This window comes from Heptranchias perlo, chromosome 2 (genome assembly GCF_035084215.1).
Source record: "Heptranchias perlo isolate sHepPer1 chromosome 2, sHepPer1.hap1, whole genome shotgun sequence".
In the NCBI taxonomy this organism is placed as follows: domain Eukaryota; kingdom Metazoa; phylum Chordata; class Chondrichthyes; order Hexanchiformes; family Hexanchidae; genus Heptranchias; species Heptranchias perlo.
The window spans coordinates 11,057,910-11,072,709 of NC_090326.1; the positions used below are offsets into that span (position 1 = coordinate 11,057,910).

The 14,800-nt window shown below is 40.7% G+C and overlaps 1 protein-coding gene across 1 annotated transcript in view; it reads left to right on the forward strand.

Annotated features, from left to right (window-relative positions):
* gmds (GDP-mannose 4,6-dehydratase) overlaps positions 1–14,800 on the forward strand; it is a 726,937-nt gene that overhangs the window by 323,227 nt on the left and 388,910 nt on the right. The window contains exon 9 of the mRNA XM_067995743.1: positions 12,466–12,593. Within this exon, the coding sequence (XP_067851844.1) occupies positions 12,466–12,593 (128 nt within the window). The remainder of the gene's footprint in view (positions 1–12,465; positions 12,594–14,800) is intronic.

Here is a 14,800-nt window from a genome sequence, read left to right on the forward strand (position 1 = left end):
AAAATGATTTTAAAAGTATTGAATTGCCTGTTGATGCCATTTTGGCTTTTTAAAGGACAGCTTTTTGGGTTAATGTTTTAAGTTCTTTCCATAAGTGGACCTTGACCACTAGGATCCAAAAGCTTTACCTTTTCAATCTGCCGTTAGCAGTAATGTGTACCCCAAGGATTAACAATTCATCTGTTTACTAGACTAAATGTAGTCTTGTGCTATCCTGCCAATACTGTTTGAATTGGCGGATATTAAACACAGAGCAGAGTTCCTATAGGATAAAACAACAAACTTATTTGTCTACAATTAAATTGTGATGGCAAGCAAATTCTAAAAGTACAGTTTATCTGAAGATGCATACAATGAAAAAAAATACATAATGAAAAAATATATAATGGGCCTAATACCCTTTCTAAGAATGACTTATGAAGAAATATGACAGTTTTGATGATTCATCACACAATCTGGCAGCTCTGAAGTTTTGACCTGTTGTGCCATTTGCCGTATCGGCGTATGGTATCATAATGTCGCATGTTGAACAGAATTCAAAACAGAGTCTTTTGGTAGCCTAACAGAATTCTAATAGAACTCTTTTATTTTGAAGTACAGATTTACAGTCAAACTTAAAGATATTACATTCAAATATACTATTGATGTACAAATATACAAAAGCATACAAATAAGTACATTATACAACAGGAGAGCAAAACAGAATTCACACTATATACAGAAGGCAAATACATTTCTGACTCTGGGGGGGTCGATTTTGAAATGGTGGTGGGTTGGTAGCAAACCTGCATGAACAAAACTTACCGTTTCCGACGCGATCGCGTGGTGATTGCTAATGATCAACGTCCTATCCGGGCTTTGACCCCGGCAGCCAGCCTGATTGACAGGTGGTGGGGGGGGCAAGAAAGAGAGAAAGCGAGACGTCATCCTGCACTGGAACGGAAGACCGGGGCGGGGGAGAGTAGAAGATCGGGGTGGGGGGGGGGGGGAAGAGGGGAAAATAGGGGGGGAGAGAAGATCGGGGTGATGAGAGAAGATTGGGGTGAAGAGGGGGACATCGGGAGAACATCCAGGGGGCGAAGAGGGGAGATTGGAGACGGAGACATCTCTCACCAGGCGTGAATCAGAAGTGGTGGGCAAGCCGCCCAGGTAAGTTAAAAATCGTTACAATCACTTAATCTGTCACAGGTATAATGCCTTAAGTATCTCAGTGAGGTACATTTGGCTCTTTAACTGTCATCCCGCCGGCTTTAATTGCTGGCTGGACTTCCGGTTTTGGGTCGTCCGCGCGCACACAGGTGTGTCCTTGGGAAACTCGGAAGTCGGCAGGTTGGAGCCAGCTTCCGAACCCAAACAGGATTTCCGCGATTTTTGGAGCCCCCCCGTCCCCAACGCACCTGCAATTTCCCCCTAAAATTGAGCCCAGGATGTCCAAACATGTCAATCAGTAATGAAGTAAACCACTCTGACCTTTGAGTCAAAAACCATCGTTTTTTTAATTAAAAATGTACCAAACAAATTCACACATTGGTGACCTTGTCAATAATGATTGTCTGGTTTTATGTCTTGTTTCTGGCGACTGTTCATTGGTCAACCAACATTGGGATTGGATTGCCATAATCAAAATTTCAATACCAGTTGCAATTTTTCATCTAGTGAGCAAGACAAGCAACTACTTATAGTTTTTGTTCATGTCAGTGAGATGTTTAATCAGTACTGCATCCTACAGATCTATTTTATAAGAAAAATAATTTATTAATCTTCATTTTGTGTTCTTTCTTGAAGTGACATTTTCATTCAAGGTCAAGGATGTTAGCACTGAGGAATGGAATGCTCTTTATTCTAGTATTAACATCAAGCATTCTCACCTCAGCAGTTGCACAACCATCTACAGGGCAAGCTCAGACTGCACCACTATTAACTTTTCCGGATCCCATACCTTCTTTATGACTTATCTGAGCATGATTACCAATTTGTTGCCAATTACTGTCAAATTATGGATATTTTTGTCCTACTAGAAACGTCTTTGCCTTCTGGCAATTTGCTGCACTTTTCTCCTTTCTTGACTCCTAGCTAGAGTACAGTTCCATGGATGTTAGCTGTCCCCCAATGCACCAAAGTGACCATTGCTTAAGTGTAAGATATGTTATTGAACTTCAAGGGGCATAACAGCCATGTCTGATCCTCTGCACAATGAACCGATGTCTTCACATAAAGCCCTTCCAGCAGGGATTGTTGGACAGGAAGCATGAATCTTGGCAGCTTTTTCCCCCTCCTCTCCCCTTCCATAATCTGTGGCACCAAAGCCATTTGTTGTGCCCCTACTGTTGTACTAGCTGAGATTAGCTAACTCAGCACAGTCTGAGGATTAAGGAACTTCAGTCCCATGAGACTTTTGTAGCAAAGAACAGCCAACCACCTCTTGAGATACTGGCCGTCAGATTGCACCTAGAAGAAAGAAAGGCACGCTAAGACGCCAAGGGGATGCACAGTGTCAGGAAAGAGTAGGTTGGCTTCTGGTCACTTTGGAGTTTGTACCAAAGGCGAATGCACAGTTATGTCATGCAGTGTTATTTATAAAGGTTAGAGTCATACAGTGATCATTTGTGCCCCTTGCAGCAGCCACTAAGGAGTCCTACAAGTGATGATCATCCCGATGCTCTCCTCCATGTACTTCTGCCTCCAAAGCTGCTAGGGTCGTCTCCTCGGGAATGATCATGTTGAGGTCATTTTATTTGGTGATGTTATGCAGGGCACAATTATGCTGAACACACAATGCTGCAGAGTCCTTCCTGATGTGTCAAGGCAGTGAAAATACCCCTTTAAGACACTGATGGTAGAGGCATGTGCCTCATTATCATATGCTCTTCCACTGTTGTTCATGCAGCTCTTAATGCATCATTATCCATGGGAAAAGAGGGTGCACCTTGTTGCCGACAAGTCATCCATTAACATGATTTTCTTATGTGAAGGACTCAGGGCCAAATTCCAAAGAATGAATGCATTGTGACAACTTCCAGCAAATCTCATGTTGGCATGGACGATTCTTTGCATGTTGACAGACGCAATCTAGACATTGAGTCCACAGGCAGTCAGAGGCAAGTTCGACATGGCCTAGGTTCAAAGCCACAAAAACACTCGTCGTCATCTGCACTAATTGGTACTCAAACTTTCAGGCTGAGAAACTCCTCACTTCTGCCAGGCTCAGCTGATCCTTGCAACAAGTGTGCCTTATCTTCCCATCCTAAATTACCCCTAGTGCATGACGAACATAACTTCTGGAAACTTGGAATGCCAGGCCTACTGGCCCTAATTTATGCATTGGGACTCAGTGAGCGGGTCACAGAAAGGTCCAAATTGCTATGGCAAATTCAACCACGTCATTTTTAGGGCAGAAAGTCAGTGGGAATGGCATCCACCCTAATTTCCAAGCCACAAAAAACATTTGCCCTTATTTTAGGCCAAAAATGACTTGGAACTTTGGAGTCATTAAGGTTTTTTTTAGAAAAATCACTAGCTACTTCCAGCATCTTGTCCCAAGCTCAACCTGATTCAGATGTTGCAAGTTTCTTTTGTTGTTTGCAAAGCTTGAGGAAAGAGTAAAGCTACTTTTGAACAAACACATAGACGGTATGCTGGCCGGTTATCTTTGAATGTGGTTGGAAGTCATTTAAATACAGGAAGTCCCAGTAACTCTGTTTTGGGGCTATTTAAGGAGCTGTTTGAATCTGGATCAGTTTGGAACGTCTGTGCATTAAGTTCAGACTAGCGTAGCTCCCGCAGCGATAATAAATACAAGAAAGGGAGCACTGTGTGTATAAAGTGACTTGCATCTCAAACAAGTTTCGAAAAGTGGTAGGTAAATAACATTAAAATATTACATCTGTAAGGCCTATATCTTTCAACAACAGTAAGCTGCATAACACTTTTATTTGTGTCAGTCAAGTAATGTATTGATTCAGTAAATCTGTTGTATCATATATCATAGCAGGTACAGCACAGTATGCTACCATTTGGCCAATTATGCCAGTGCCAGCCCTTTGAAGGAGCTATCTAATTACTCCCACTCCCCTGCTCTTTCCCCATAGCCCTGGAAATTTTTTCCCTTCAATTATTTATCTGATTCCCTTTTGAAAGTTAGTATTGAATCTGCTTCCACCACCCTTTCAGGCAGTGCATTCCAGATCATTACAACTCGCAGTGTAAAAAAAATGTTTCCTCATGTCGCCTCTGGCTCTTTTGCCGATCACCTTAAATCTGTGTCCTCTGGTTACTGACTGTTTTGCCACTGGAAACAGTTTCTCCCTATTTACTCTATCAAAACCCTTCATGATTTTGAACACCTCTATCAAATCTCCTCTTAACCTTCTCTGTTCACATTGTTCACCTGACGAAGGAGGTAGCCTCCGAAAGCTTGTGAATTTAAAATAAAATTGCTGGACTATAACTTGGTGTTGTAAAATTGTTTACAATTGTTCTAAGGAGAACAACCTCAGCTTTTCCGGTCTCTCCACATAATTGAAGTCCCTCATCCCTGGTACCATTCCAGCAAATCTCTTCTGCACCCTTTCTAAGGCCTTGACATCCTTCCCAAAGTGTGATGCCCAGAATTGAACACAATACTCCAGCTGAGGCCTAACCAGTGTTTTATAAAGGTATTACAGCAAAAAGGAAAGTTTTGTTTAGGCTGCAGCGGGACCCCAGTAAACATCAAAAACAACCATCCAACTCCCACAATACTTATAGCAATGCCACAGGAGATAATGTACTACATTAGGTCATTAAGTCCAATACCTGCTCGTGTTCTGTCATAGAAAACCCAAATTCTGTCTCCAAATTCTAATCTCTTGCTACTCCTGTAAATGCATATGGTCCTCAGTGTGTTTCTGAGCTTCATTCCTACTTGGTGTGGATGCTGGCTATCTGCCTTTGTACAGGCAACAACAAAGGAGGGGATGTGGGTCTGTAGATGACAGTTTTCAAATATGGGTTTGAATTAGAAATTGGTTGGAGACTGGACATCTGGTCTATTAGAACAAAACAATACCATTTTGCTTCTTTCTGCTGCTGCTAAGTTTACATAATGGACTGTTTGGTAAAATCTAGCAGACCGTAGCTTGACAAACCAGTGTGCCTAAAATTTTGTGACAACTCCTGACAAAATCAGGACAGCAAGACTTGAGGCTTTTATTGAAATTGTAACATCCTCGTCAATCTGGGATATCTGAGAGGTATGCTCCTGATAGATAAATGGGTGGTGAGTTTGCCAACTCCTATGGTGCATTATGGATATCAGATTTGGTTGCTGGCATTATGTCGACAACAACAGCATTATTAACAGCAGGGAGTAGCTCACCCATGTTGTCCCACCAAATAGTTGAACTGATTCTCATGACAAATTAATTTCACGAAAGGCTAGTTTTCCTCCAGTAATTTCTTTAAAAAAAAATTGAATCACAAATAATTTGCAATGGTCTAAGTCTGGGTGAAACTAATTTCCTCATACCAAGTCCCATGTACAAAACTGTATGTGCAGAAAAGTTCCAAGGCGCTTCACAGAGGCATAAGGAAAATCGCACGCGGATGGTGTCACCAAGGGGCAGCATATAGATGAGGAAGGAGAGAGGGCCAAGAAGGAATCTTTGGGGTATTGGTATGGTGGTGGGGAGACAAGCTATTGGTAGAATGGACAATGGAGCAAAGGCATTGGACACAAGGATAATATGATTGATCATGTTGAAGCTTTGAGAGAGGACAAGAAGGGATAGTGTCCCACAGTCACAGGGGATGTTGTTTGTGACTTTAATTAGGAAGTCTTGGTACTGTTGGAGGGGCAGAAACCTGATTGGCAAAATTGAATAGGGAGTTGGGCACAAGTCAAGAGATGACAACATGTTCAAGGACCTTGGAAAAGAAAGGGAGGTTGGAGATGGGGTGGTTGTTAACGAGGATAGAGGAGTTGAGGGTGGGCCTTTGGGGAGAGGGATGATAGCAGTTTTGCAAGAGAGGGGACAGTGGCTGAGGAGAGTGAATCATTTACGGTATCAGCTAGTATGGGGGTCAGAAAGGGAAATTGCATGGTGAGATGGATTGGTACTATTTTAGCGTTACAGATCAAGTCAAAACACAGGGCGGCATGCTTACTGCAAGCGACAATTGTGCGAGCATGAGCCAGTAAGACCATACCTGCAGAAAGGTTTGGGACTGCTAAGATACCCTAGGAAGACCAAGAGATATTGCAGGGCTCAAATTTTAAGATTAAATGCAACTCTGCATTTAGTCCAGTCTAGAGATGGCTGGAGTAGAGTCCAGGAGGGTCAAGCGTTAGCAGGGGATGTCCTTTCTAATAAAAATAATTGATCCTGTATCCCGCAACTGAAGTGGCAACACCTGTATCCTTTGAAGTTAGCAAATGGTTCCGAGGCATCTTTCAAGCCCTATCTAATTTAATCTGGATAAATACAGCCCTTTGTCCCTGTTGGTTTCTTATTAAGCAGCTTTGCCACCATTTTAACTACTTATCTACACTTCAGTGATGCAATTCTCCAACATTTGGTGCTAAATCCAGGGTCTTTTGTTGCATTTGCATCTTAAGTAGCAATGGGTACCTATACTAAGGTTGATTGATGAACTGTCTTAGTTATGAGTGATTTATGAAGCTTTTCTTCAGACATGCAAATCATAGAATCATACAGCACAGAAGGAGGCCATTTGGCCCGTCGTGCCTGTGCCCACTCTTTGAAGGAGCTGTCCAATTAGTTCCATTCCTCTGCTCTTTCCCTGTAGCCCTGCAATTTTTTTTCTTTTTCAGTATATATACACTTCCCTTTTGAAAGTTACTATTGAATCCACATCCACCATCCTTTCAGGCAGTTCATTCCAGATCATAACAATTCGCTGAGTTTAAAAAAAAATTCTCCTTATCTCCCCATTGGCTTTCTTGCCAATTGTCTTAAATCTGTGACCTCTGATTACCAACCCACCAGTTAGTGGAAACAGTTTCTCTTTATCTATTCTATCAAAACACTTCATAATTTTTAACACCTTTATTAAATCTCTCCTTAACCTTCTTTGCTCAAAGCAGAACAACCCCAGCTTCTCCAGTCTCTCCACATAACTGAAGTCCCTCATCCCTGGTACCATTCTAGTAAATCTCCTCTGCACCCTCTCTAAGGCCTTGACATCCTTCCTAAAGTGTGGTCGCCAGAATTGGCACAATACTCTAGCTGAGGTCTAACCAGAGTTTTATAAAGGTTTACCATCACTTCCTTGCTGTTGTACTCCAAGCCTCTATTTATAAAGCCCATGATACCATATGCTTTTTTGACAGCTTTATCAACTTGCTCTGCCATCTTCAAAGATTTGGTACGTAAACCCCCAGGTCTCTATGTTCCTGCACCCCTTTAAAACTGTTCCATTTAGTTTATACTGCCTTTCCTCATTTTTCCTTCCAAAATGCATCACTTCACACTTCTCTGCATTAAATTTCATCTTCAATGCATTGAAAGATTGCCCATTTCATGATTCTGTCCATGTCCTTCTGAAGTCTGCTACTATCCTCCTCATTGTTTGCTACATTTCCAAGCTTCGTGTCATCTGCAAACTTTGAAATTATACCCTCTATATCCAAATCCAGGTCATTAATATATATCAAAAAGAGCAGTGGTCCTAATACCATCTGGGGGACACCACTGTATACTTCCCTCCAGTCTGAAAAACAACCATTCACGATACTCTCTGCTTTCTGACACTTAGCCAATTCCCTATCCATGCTGCCGCTGCCCCTTTAATTTTATGGGCTTCAATTTTGCTAACAAGTCTATTATGTGGCATTTTATCAAATGCCTTTTAAAAGTCCATATACACAACATAAACTGCACTACCCTCATGAACCCTCTCCGCTACTTTGTCGAAGAACTCCATCAAGTTCGTCAGACACAATGGGCCTTGAACAAATCCTTGTTGGCTGTCATTCATTATCCCATGTTCTTTCAAGTGACAATGAATTTAGTCTCAGATTATTGTCTCTAGAATTCCCCACCGCCAACTTTAGGCTGCCTGGCCGGTAGTTCCCTGGTTTATATCTCTCCCCTTTTTTTGAACAGGGGTGTAACATTTGCAACCCTCTAGTCCTTTGGCACCATCCCCATATCCAAGGAGGATTGAAAGATTGTGGCCAGAGCCTCTGCAATTTCCACACTTACTTCCTTCCCTCAGTAACCTAGGATGCATCCCATCCGGACCGGGTGACTTTTCTACCTTGAGCACTGCCAATTGTTTTAGTAACTCCTCTTTATCTATTCTCATCCTGTCCAATTCCTCCTCCTTTACTGTAACATTGGCAGCATCCTCTTCTGTAGTGAAGACAGATGCAAAGTACTCATTCAGTACCTCAGCCATTCCATCTGCCTCCACAAGAAAATTTCGTTTTAGGTCCTTAATCGGCCACATGTATCCATTTTTTGTGAAAATGAAAATCAGTGGTCTTGTATATAATATACAAATGGGACTGTTTCTTATAACGAGGCACTGATTTACATTGACTGAATAAATTAGATTCTGTTTTATTGCATGGGATTCCTGGATTTTTACCAGTGTTTTAGGAATTGCTCATTATGTATTCTGCATTCACCACAGGTTGTCTAAGTGATTGATTAAAATTAAAAGTTAAATGTAAATTTTAATTGAAGACTGAATTAACATGCAATTGTGAAGCAATTTCAGCAGGATATTTTGTTTATTTACTTAATTGCCCAGCCATGAGGGCAGATGGGTCTCACTGTAAATGGCATTTGGGGGTAAGCAAGCATCCCCTGGGGTGACTTACTTTGCTGGTTTTCCTCTCCTCTGTGAGGAAATGCAGTCAGCATCAAACTGTGACACTAGAACTAAGATGAGGGAAATGTGAGGGAAATCACGTGCAAACTTGTATCATAAAATCACAGAATGATACAGCACAGGAGGCTATTCGGCCCATCATGCCTGTGCCAGTTCTTTGAAAGAGCTATCCAATTAGTCTCACTCTCCTGCTCTTTCCCCGTAGCCCTACAATTTTTTTTCTTTCAAGTATTTCCCGATTCCCTTTTGAAAGTTACTATTGAATCTGCTTCCACCACCCTTTCAGGCAGTGCATTCCAGATCACTTTGCCGATCACCTTAAATCTGTGTCCTCTGTTACCGACCCTTCTGCCACTGGAAACAATTTTTTCCTTATTCACTCTATCAAAACCGTTCATGATTTTGAACACTTCTATCAAATCTCCTCTTAACCGTCTTTGTTCTAAGGAGAACAACCCCAGATTCTCCAGTCTCTCCACATAACTGAAGTCCCTCATCCCTTGCACCATTCTGGTAAATCTCCTCTGCACCCTCTCCAAGGCCTTGACATCCTTCCTAAAATGTGATGCCCAGAATTGAACACAATACTCCAGCTGAGGCCTAACCAGTGTTTTATAACGGTTTACCATAACTTCCATGTTTGTGTACTCTCTGCCTCTATTAATAAAGCCAAGGATCTCATTTTTTTTAACAGCCTTTCATCTTGTCCTGGCACCTTCAAAGATTGGTGTACATACACCCCCAGGTCTCTCTGTTCCTGCACCCCCTTTAAATTTGTACCATTTAGTTTAAATTGCCTCTCCTCATTCTTCCTACCAAAATGTATCACTTCACACTTCTCTGCATTAAACTTCATCTGCCATCTGTCTGCCCATTTCACCAGTCTGTCTGTGTCCTCCTGAAGTACTATCCTCCTCATTGTTTACTACATTTCCGAGTTTTGTGTCATCTGCAAGCTTTAAAATTATGCCCTGTATAGACAAGACCAGATCATTAATAAATATCAATACTACTTAATTGCACCGCAGCACACTGAAGCACCAATGTAGTATGCCGCCAGATTTTCAGTTCTTTGAAGACCCAATTATTACAGTTGAGATGGTGGGGGAGGGGAGGGGTTGTCTTCTTGCTTGCAGATCTTTCATCATTAGTGCAGTGTTCGCTACAGTCTGAAATGGGAGAGTAAAACAACAGCAAAATTGTGTCATCAAGACAAAATAAAATATTTTAGCAGTCGGAAATCCACTTGGCTTGCTTTAGTATCATCTGTCTTGCATACATTAGCTGTCAAACTCGGGCTCAGATCAAAAGCCTTTGGAAGGTTTCTCTAGTTTACAATAAAAATGCACAAAGGACACATTTATGTTGTAAAATGCCTGCCTGCCAGTATTTTTTCAAACACAATTATAGTCTGGCTAATTGCCAGACTTTTGCTCTTATAAAAAAGAAAACAAATTTTGTTGACAACAGTGCTTCAGCAAATACTTTTTGTATAATTATCATAAATGTAAAAGGCTAAGGAAAATAAACACTCACCAAAAATGCACAATACAACGTAATTTTTTTACCTGAGAAATGAATACTTTTCAGAAAATGTACCTATAAGTTTTTGAGTACCTGCTGTTAAATAGTGTTGATTTTGGCAGTCCTTGGCAAGCAAATTAGGTGTAATCTCTCTGATCTCAGTAGTCTGTTCAGTCAGCCATGACATTCTCAGTGTCTGTCCTTTTTGCTTCTCGGCTGTGTAAAGCCATGGCTCAGGCAATTCTCTGCGGGAGTGTTGAAGATCACCCAGTTTAACAGCAGATGGCAGCTAGTGAAAAATGCAGCCACCAAGCTAGAGTTCAAATTGGGTTCAGGAACAAAGTTAACTTGCCTTCTGTTGATGAACCTATGTTATATTTTAATTGATTCCAATGCGACTTCCAATTAAATCCAAAATCCCAGTGATTACATTTCACCAATTCATATTTTTATTACAAGGCAGGTTTAATTGTTATGTTCACATATTTATAGTGGAGGAATTTTATGCCTTAAGTTCCAGTTTGTCATTAGGAATCTGATGACCAATTTATTATATGACTTGGTGGCTGAGGGAAAAAATTTAACCAGGCTTGGTGGTAAAAAAATAATTAAAACTCACCAGTCCGTAATATGATGTGGAGATGCCGGTGATGGACTGGGGTTGACAATTGTAAACAATTGTAAACAATTTTACAACACCAAGTTATAGTCCAACAAATTTATTTTAAATTCCACAAGCTTTAAAATAAATTTGTTGGACTATAACTCAGTCCGTAATAGACAGTAAGCGGGCAATTTTATACTTCTTTGCGTCAATATAGTTCGAGCACTTCACTAAATTTTAAAAAAGGCCTTGTGACCTTAGGTGGGTTGTATAATAATTTAAATGTATTTTGTACAGTCCCCACCACTTATACTGCCCATGGTTATTGCGGCCAGCTGTTTATACGGGTTACTAATGTTAACCATTTGCCATTCCCAGAGATGTCAGTGACAAAGGCACCGCTTATACCGTATTAAACTCGCTGGCTAAATTTGGGCAGACACAGCTGTTCAATCAGCTGTTCGCACCTAGTTAAGGTGCGATTACCTTGGCTACTTAATCCCCTGTCGTTAGTGTCGGGTTACAGTTTGCATTAATAGCACAGACTGCAGCAGTAAACATGGCTGGAAAGAGAAAAATGATGAGCCTCAGCACAAAAATGGGCCTAAACAAAATGGACGAGCTGCTGAAGACGAGCCAGCGAGTCCTATCGCAGCACCTCGGCCTACCTAAATCTGCTATCACTGGTTTAGAGACAGCATGAGCAGCTGTTCACTGAATGGCGTCCTTTCACTGTCCACCTCATATAGCGGGCAAATGGCGTTAACACGAGCGTACTCTATATAACGGGGACTGTATCTGCTTATAACAGGCTGCCTTTGTGTCGAATTAGTGACATTATCTGATATATTAGTCAACTTGCCTAAAAATATGAAATCACTTTTAGTACTTATGGAAATGAATGTTATGTCACATGTGTTGTTAGCTTTGTATTACTGGATTAGATATTGCTACACTAAACATAGTGCTGTAATGTTTCAACTGATATCATTGTTGGCAATATATTTGATCATTGGATCCATTTCATGTAATCCCTTTCACCCGTTGGTTCTGATAATTGTCGTTATATGGTACTGGCTGATGCTGACTAATATTTTGTTTTAAAATTGTTTGACGTTATCAATAATGGTGATTTTTTAAAAAAAAGTTAAAACTTACTTCTTTCTAATTTTTCCATTTTTAAACTTCAAAATTTGTGTGTTAGGTGTTTATAGGCTGTCAGTTGCATTGATTTTTATTGGCTTAGCTCTTGAATTGAAGATCTAAATAATAAATTAAAAATTATTAAGTACCTTCTAAAGCGGATTTATAAAGTCGTTAGCTGTGTAAATGGAGGTCTTGGGTTTCAAGCTTCTGGGTTTACTCAACTGACAAATGATACCATAATACTAAAACAAAACTAGTAACTCTTAAAATGTTAAATTCATTTTTGTTTCTATTTTCTTACAGTTAAACAGCCGGAATAACTATACTGATGTTATCTGTTATCTTTGTTTCAGGGTCTAATTTCGTAACTCGGAAAATTAGTCGGTCGGTGGCTAAGATTCACCTCAGACAGCTGGATTGTTTTAGTTTGGGCAATCTGGATGCCAAGAGAGATTGGGGTCATGCCAAGGACTACATTGAGGTAGGCCATTGGCCAGAGGCTGTTCATAAATAGTTCCCTGCCTGGATGATACGTTTCACGCATCATCTCAAAAAAATTGCTTGATCTGTATGGTGTATCTTGTGAACTTGTGCCAGAGGAGAGTTGCTAACACAGTGTACAGTCAATTACAGCCGAGGGAATTCAGTTCCATGGTGGGCTACCCCAGTCCTGACCTGACTAAAAAACAATCTTTCTCTTCATTCAGAACAGCTATAAGTTTACATTTCACTGGTAACAGACTGCCAGAGGGTCATTCTGAACCTTTGACAACATCTTAAGCTTTTTCTTCCCCGAGCCCTTTTTTTTTCCCCCTTTTCTTCTCCTTGGATACATGTATAAACGTACAAGGATGTTTGCATTTTAGAATATATTCAATTTCACTTTCCACTCTATAGTGTGGAGCAACTATGGAGACTGCATTTAGCTCTACTAGACAGCAGCAAAAAATAGTGTCTGGACTCGGCTAGCTTATTTCCCTCAGTTGGGTCCTGACAGGTTTCCTGTGCTTACAATGCTATTTCTGTCTTTTTGAATCATGCATCCCTGGGACACAGACACTGGTTTTCCAGAACTATTTACGTAATTTAAACAGAAGCTAGAAACCTACAAAGCAAGAAAATCTGACAGTTTAATAAGGGTGCGGCAACAAGTTTATGGTAACTGCCTCTGTGTGGGTTTACTTTCTATGTGAAAGAAAGCAGCGAATCCAGATGTCTGCTACTGGTAGTACAAACACCACAGAACTTTATACTGATGATATATTTGGTTCCTACTTAACTTTTAATGATAGACTTAAACTGTGCTTTTTGCAAATGGTATATAGTTAAACCAAATTTTTATCCTATTAGTAAGGTCAGTCTGCAATTACAGACGGAGGGAGAAAATTATAATTTTCTTATTTTATGCTGCCTCGTCAAAATGTTCCTGTGTTAAACCTTTCCTAGTACATGTAGTCTTTGGCATAAGTGTGCTTCGATGGAATTTTATGCAATCTGCATCTACCTCACAAGTTGAGGACGATTGAGCAATGAGCTGAGCAAATGTCTGCTTCAAAAGATTCTATTAAACTCACCAAAGGTCCAATTCATTAGATTTTATTAAATTCAGGTCTTTTGTTGTTATTGCTGCTGTTTCATAATCCTAATGAAAATCTAGCACTCGTAAAGATTGAATGAGTCTGGTTTAAGATAAATGCTGTGGTCGCTAACAAATAGCAGTGGAAGAAGCCAAAAAAAATACAAGAGCAACCATTTTTTTTTATTAAATTTGGCTAAAAGTCTAGGTTATTTAAAAAAAAAACTCAAGTCTGCACTGATCTTATCTGCAGTTTCTGCAGGATTAAGGCTGCCAGTGCTGTGCACATTTTACTACAGTGTGTCTGTTTCTTAGTGTTCATACTTTTGAAGTCCAGTGGAAAGGTAGGTGAATAAACAGCAAAATCTTTGTACTATTTTATTTATTGTTATACGGAGGCAAATTTTAAATATTGTGGCCGTTCTTACTGCTGCATTATTATAAAATCTATACATTTGAGATGATATATCTGGTTATAATGAACATTCACGGGCACTTCAGTATATATTTGGAATACAATTGTGCACACTCCATATCCATGTAGTTTCTGGAGGATGTAAGCTGGAGGATATATTGGACATCACCAAGAATGCCTACTCCCACCTCTGTAACATCGCCCGTATTCACCCCTGCCTCAACACATCTTCTGCTGAAACCCTCATCCAGGCCGTTGTTACCTCTGGACTCGCCTGTTCCACTGCTCTCCTGGCCGGCCTCCCACCTTGCACCCTCCGTAAACTTGAGCTCATCTGAAACTTCGCTGCCTGTATCCTAACTCGCACCCAAGTCCCATTCACCCACCATCCTTGTGCTCGCTGACCTACCAGCCCAGCAATTTTAAAATTCTCATCCTTGTTTTCAAGCCTCTCCCTATCTCTCTAGCCTCCTCCAGCCCTACAATACTCCGAGATCCCTGCGCTCCTCCAATTCTGGCCTCTTGTGCATCCCCGATATTCGTCGTTCCACCATTGGCGGCTGTGTCCTCAGCTGCCAAGGCCCTAAGCGCTGAAATTCCATTCCTAAACCTCTCCACATTGCATACCTCTCTCTCATTCTTTAAAATGCTCCTTTAAACCTACCTCTCATCTGTCCTAACATCTCCTTATGTGGCT